Source organism: Aulonocara stuartgranti (genome assembly GCF_965226115.1).
Source record: "Aulonocara stuartgranti genome assembly, chromosome: 10".
Lineage (NCBI taxonomy): Eukaryota > Metazoa > Chordata > Actinopteri > Cichliformes > Cichlidae > Aulonocara > Aulonocara stuartgranti.
In genome coordinates this window covers 349,001-355,000 of record NC_138946.1, presented here as the reverse complement: position 1 = coordinate 355,000, position 6,000 = coordinate 349,001, and the positions used below count along the sequence as shown (strand labels likewise).

The following is a 6,000-nucleotide window of genomic DNA, read 5'->3' as shown; positions in this document are numbered from 1 at the left end:
GAAACGTGGCTCACGTTACACACAGCTGTGAGGTTGGACGAGAAAACAAATGAAAGCAAAACTAATTTTAGATATTTTACAGCCAGAAACATCAGAAGAATCAGAAACAGGACGGTTTGCAGAAAAATGATCATCCACCGTCACGACTCGACTCTCAGCATCAGAGATAAAAAACGCCCACATCTGGAAACGTTCAATGTAAGTTTAAAAAACAAAATCAGAATCAGAAGATCACACAGAGTTTAAAGCTTTGATCCGCTGGTGTGACACAGAGTTTGGTTGGTGCTGCAGTTTGTCCATAAAGTTTTCAGCAGTGAGGATGAGTGTCCTCAGCCAGGAGATATGACCGGGTTCTCAGTTCTGATTGGACGAGAGGTTCAGGACAGCTGGTAGATGTTCGGCATCTTTGATTCCTTCCCCTCGTCGTCGTCCTGCTCTGAAATCGGGACATTTTATTGTGATGTCATGGTTTCATCTCAGAGTCACACACAGTTCAACCAATCAGGACAGACTGTGACTGAAATCCAGAGGGAGAAGTCAGAGGTCATGGCGTGGTCTCATCAGAGGTGAAGGTGTTTCTGACATTAAAACTCAGTCATCCTATCAAATATGTGAACACCTGATTCACAAGTTCAACAGTCAGGAGTCATTTTACTGACACAACTCGTGAAGGAAACTTAAGAGACCTCTCTCTCATCCCTTCATTAACCAGGAGACAGTCTGAGCAGATCTCAGATCTGCCGAATTAAAACCTGTTTGGAGCTGCATCATAATGTTCCCATAACTTTATTTATTATTATTTAGTGTATTATTTAGTATACGTTTTCATGAAAGCCAAAGGAAAGCCTGGGTTCAGACTTTATTCTTATTTCTGTTTTACAGGCGCTTCAGATCCTCCATGCCTTTACTGGTAATAATACACCCACAGCTCAGATTAATTTATTTATACAGAGCCAGCTCACCTCAAGCTGCTCAACCCTGGGAAGACCCAACAATCAGCTGATCCCTATCAGCTCTGAGCCTCCATGTTAGCATCAAAACATCAGCATGACTGAGGACCACAAACACACGGCTCACGTATCACAGATAAGCTCCAGTAAAGAGCCGCAGGACAGACCTGAAGCCTGGAGCACAACACTAGGGTCTGTAGTTTGAAACTCACAGCTTCTCCGAGGGTACCATGAAGGCACCGCAGGTGTGTGTGAAACCTTTATTTACCTTCTGACGGAGAAGGTGATCTGACTGAACACAGAGAGGACTGTGACATTTACTGCCTCTCTTATCATCACAGCAGTTCTTAGCTGAGCTAACATAAAAAGGGTTTTCCTAATAACCTGATACACCTGTGTCAGGTAACAACACAATGAGGCTCTGACTCACTACAAACACACACACTGTTAATGATTAATGACTGCATTAATCACAACATTTCTGATTGACTTCAGTTCTACAAACTTATCTCTATAAACACATAACAGTCCCAGAAGGCTTTGTTTGTGGTCTTTGGACCAATCAGGCTTTGGCTTCAAACCTGTGAGAAGCTCAAAAGTCATTAATGCGCCCAAACTCATCTGACTGGGACTCAGCTTTTTACTCGCTAAACACTGATCACGTGATTACATCTGCACCCCAGGCGACTTCATGATGGTTAAAGACTCTGACCCTGCAACTCTATCACAGAAACAGGTGAGCTCACCTGGCTTCTCATCCTCTCTCTTCATTGTTTCTTCTTCTTCTTCTTCTTCTTCTCTGCACTCGTCGATGTTCCTGTAAGTCGGCTGAGGACACAAGAAGAAGAAAGATGATGAGGCACAGCCTGTCAGACGACACAGAGGGCTCGTAGGCCCTTCACATCCTCACCTGGTCGCTGTAACGTGATGACATATCATTGGTGGAGGGGAGAAGTCTGCTGATAAGCTGACCAATGGTTTTGAAGGTGGGTCTGTGGGTGGGCTCAAGGCTCCAGCAGAGCTTCATCAGCTGATACCTGCAGAGACAGGTGAGCGTCACTTTCAAAACAACTTTATGAGCACTGACACGAGCATCTGTGAACTCACATCTCCGCCGGGGCGAAGTCAGGCTGCTCCATGTGGCCGCCATCTTTGATCATCTTGTAGAAGTTGGTGTCCACGGCAATGTTTGGGTATGGGCTCTTTCCTGGACAGGTGAACAGAAGACTGTCTCAGAGAATGGCTGCTGAATGTCACGTACTGCTCATCACCAGAGCTGAAATGTGGTGAGGTGGTGCGTGGTGTTGCCATGGTTACCCAGAGAGAAGATCTCCCAGAGTAAGACTCCGTAGGACCAGACGTCGCTCTGCACTGTGTAGACGCACTGAAAGATGCTCTCTGGAGCCATCCACTTCACTGGGAGGCGGGCCTGTCAAAATAAAACAGCGAGTATCAAAATAAAACACAGTGATTGTTAAAATAAACAGCAACGAGTATCAAAATAAAATATGAAGACTGACATTTCCTTGAACGATGTAACTGTCATCATTGCGAATGTCTCGGGCCAAACCGAAGTCGCAGATCTTTGCAACACGACGATCAGTCAGCAGGACATTCCTCGCTGCTACGTCTCTGTGGATACACTGAACCACACAGGTGAGGCGCACAGGTGAAACAATGGTGATTGTTGTGAAAAATGATCCCATGTGAGTGTTTCCTTACATTCCTGGTGGACAGGAAGTCCAGACCCTGAGACACCTGGTAGGAAAAACTCATGAGGTCACTGACTGAAAGACCATCTGTCTGCACACCTGTGAGAAAGACAGTGAGATGAGTTCTTTAATTGCCATAAATGTAAATTATGTCAATTTGTTTAATTTATTGTGATTATGTATGTTATTTATTTCCTTTATTTATTGTTGTTCCTTTTTGGGTAAGAACCATGTTACATTCTATGTTGCGCACAGGCCCCTTTAAGTGGCACTAAGGGAAGTTAAGAAAGCATGTACAAAGAAGCTAAGTTGTAAGTTAAATAAGTCACAAGAAGGATTAAATAAGCTGTTTCAAAGTGAAAGGCAGCTGTAAAGAAGAGAAAAAGAAGTCTGGAAGTGTTTTGTTCAGTTTTTGTTCCTGAAGCGGACTCATTCCCTCATGGTTGCATGATTGTGCATTTGTTAACTTTGGTTTAAATCTTTACTTACAATATTTATGTTTGATCATTCAGTGCATTTATGTAATGACAGTTTGATGGTAGATTTTATGGTGGTTTGGAGGAGAAGTGTGACTGAAGAATACATCCATCTGTGAACGAAGAACCGTGGTGCCGTGTATTACCTGGAGGTAAGTTCAGGTTCTTACCCTGGTGTGTTTGCCCCGGACTCAGAATTGGCTGCATCTCCTGATACTCCGAGCAGCATGAGATCCCGCTGTCACTGCAACACATATTGGATGTTACACATCAGCTGGGGTTTGTACAGGTAATGGTGGGGCTGCAATGAAACCTAACCTGAACTTCTCAACAAGCATACCTGCCAAATACGGAATACACTAACCCTAGAGCGTACAGGTGTTAGAGCTGGCTGATCTGTCAGTGTGAAGCAGCGTGATCTGCCTCCGACTGTTTGCTTTACTGTTTACTTTGGTATTAACATCTGATCTGTTCTAAGTGATTCACAATCAGTAACTGTAGGTGTGCTGAGGCACACTCAGCCTTTCCTTTCCTCTAAAAGGCTGTGATGATAATAAAGTGCACAGGTGTGAGCAGCATGAAAGACAGATGCTCTGAAACTGAGAGGCGTCACACCTGCGGAGCCTGGCGTGCTGGGCCGCCATGTTCTTATAGAAAGCCTCTTCCTGTACTTCATCCACAGTCACCATGGATGCCACGATGTCCTGAGCCCGACCCCGCAGGAAGTTGAGCAGGTCGCCATGGCTACAGTACTCTGTGATCATCAGCATAGGCCCTGGATAGTCAAAGGTCAGAAAACCACAAGTTGAAATGACTGTCTTTTATTCAGGCTTTTCTTTTTCTTCTTTGAGTCTAACAGCTGAAATGATGTCCACGTGATAGACCCCCCAGGAACTAGGCGCTTCATTTGAAGCACACTTTGGCTTAAGTTGATGAGCGGCTTATTTCCAGACTGCAGAGGACGGCAACCACACAGCAGGGAGTGCTATATTTTTAGTGTAATACAGAGCATCAGCCTCTGAGATGGAAATCAAACCAAACCTGCAGTTCCTCTGGCATCCGGCAGAAGCAGCAGTGAGTCACTCCCCATAGACTCACATGTTAAAATTTTACAGCAGAAATAAACATGTTTACAGCCTGATACACAGACGTCATAACACCTATATGAGGGCAGATTGTTTCTATAACTCACCTGTTTTAACTGTATTCAGACCTTAAGTTTGCAAATTTTCACAATGAATCTTTGACCTACAGTCTACAATCAGTATTTAATAAACATCATCATCACCCCCACGAGTACAGGCTCCCAGCAGGTTAACGATGTTGTCATGGTAGCCGAGATGGCTGAGAATCTTAAGCTCAGACATCAAAGCCTCCCGTTCCTCCGAGTGAGCGCTTGCTGTGGACAAACAGGTGATACATTGGATCATACAACACGAACAATACGATGATGATAATGATGATAATGATGAGGATTGTGATTATGAAACTCTGCATACTAACGTTTAAGCATCTTGACAGCGACTCTGGTGATCTTGTTGTCAGTTTCCAAACCATACGCCGTGGCCTCAACAACCTTCCCGAAAGCCCCAGAGCCCAGGATGGGACCTGAAAGACAGAAAGTCGAGAACATGAAGAAGAAGCCGGAGAGAGGAAGGCTGAGGAGTCAGATCCTCAGTTTGAAGGTTAAAGTGAGCGTGAGCCTGATTCTGTTTGAACTTTCTTCGTGTTAAAAAGGGGGTTCTCCTTTCCCACTGTCACCGAATGCTTCACATTACAATACAAAACCTCAAGACGGCCATCATTGTGAATGCTCCCTGATTAAAACCCAATGTTTCGTACCGAGGCGGAGTTTGTCTCGGGGAAACTCCCACTTCTGATTGTATGGCAGCTGGGTGGGGTCAACAAAGGTGTAGTTGTTTCCATCAGTGCTTTCGATGATCTTCCAGCGGATCTCATACTTGGGTTTCTGGCAGAAGAAGAACAGCAGGTGAAGATTGTTTATTAGTCATCAAGCTGTCAGTCCAACAAGCCTCTGATAGGCTTCACCCACTCACCCACCTCCCTGCTTAGCTACAACAAAAATGACTGATCTCTGACCTGGTGAGCTCTACAGGAGGATCAGTAAATTTACCTGTCTGCACTTGTAGAAGAGGACCAATAGGAGCAGGAAGAGGACAGCGGTGGCACTCAGAACTCCAATCAGAGGCGGAGTGAAGATGATTGGATTCCCTGTAGAAAAGAGGAACTCTGATGAATCTTTATTTAAACCAGTTTGATAATGAAAGAGATTTAACTGCTACCCGTCTGATTAATCCAGTTTTATTCCCCCACACTTACGATGATGGAAGACCCGCAGAGACTCTCCCATGAGGTTGGAGGCAACACACTCCACAGTGACATCATCATCAGCTGACAGGAGGAAGTGGGACCTCACCTCCTCACCGTCCTGTGAGGTCACACTGGCCTGAGAAACCTCATTGGTAGCAATGTGTGCACACCTGTAAGAGAAGCAACATTTTTATTTTTAAAACAGCGCCTCCCTCAGGACAGATTTCACATGATTCTGCAGCCTGTAGCTGGCAGCGCCAGCATACGTACGAGGGCTGGATGCCAGGACAGGTGAACCAGAGAATTGTGGGTAGTGGATATCCTGAGCTGTTGCATGTCAGAGTACTGTTCTCCAAAGTGATATCAGTAGTCGGAAAACCTAAAATAACAAAACTGTTTTCTCAGACTTCAGAAAAGACAAAAACAGAGGTATAAACATCAGCTGAGAGCTTCTTTCGGGATCATGTGATCAGAAGAGGATGAGAAAACAGCACAGACCGTGCCATCTAGAACGTTTCAGACATTCAGCGA

The 6,000-nt window shown here is 44.9% G+C and overlaps 1 protein-coding gene across 2 annotated transcripts in view; it reads right to left on the bottom strand.

The window, feature by feature from the left end:
* csf1rb (colony stimulating factor 1 receptor, b) overlaps window positions 1-6,000 on the bottom strand; it is a 28,281-nt gene that overhangs the window by 308 nt on the left and 21,973 nt on the right. Inside the window, exons 8-22 of one of the 2 annotated variants that reach the window (XM_082548108.1) lie at window positions 5,740-5,848; window positions 5,479-5,639; window positions 5,273-5,370; window positions 4,981-5,107; window positions 4,642-4,746; window positions 4,427-4,537; window positions 3,754-3,913; window positions 3,309-3,382; window positions 2,673-2,761; window positions 2,471-2,593; window positions 2,268-2,379; window positions 2,058-2,157; window positions 1,861-1,987; window positions 1,697-1,778; window positions 1-436 (exon numbers count right to left, since the gene is read on the bottom strand). The exon at window positions 1-436 is cut by the window's left edge and continues 308 nt beyond it. In XM_082548108.1, coding sequence (XP_082404234.1) covers window positions 378-436; window positions 1,697-1,778; window positions 1,861-1,987; window positions 2,058-2,157; window positions 2,268-2,379; window positions 2,471-2,593; window positions 2,673-2,761; window positions 3,309-3,382; window positions 3,754-3,913; window positions 4,427-4,537; window positions 4,642-4,746; window positions 4,981-5,107; window positions 5,273-5,370; window positions 5,479-5,639; window positions 5,740-5,848 — 1,637 coding nt within the window. In that variant the 3' untranslated portion in view covers window positions 1-377. The remainder of the gene's footprint in view (window positions 437-1,696; window positions 1,779-1,860; window positions 1,988-2,057; window positions 2,158-2,267; window positions 2,380-2,470; window positions 2,594-2,672; window positions 2,762-3,308; window positions 3,383-3,753; window positions 3,914-4,426; window positions 4,538-4,641; window positions 4,747-4,980; window positions 5,108-5,272; window positions 5,371-5,478; window positions 5,640-5,739; window positions 5,849-6,000) is intronic. The other variant, XM_082548107.1, reaches the window with a different exon arrangement.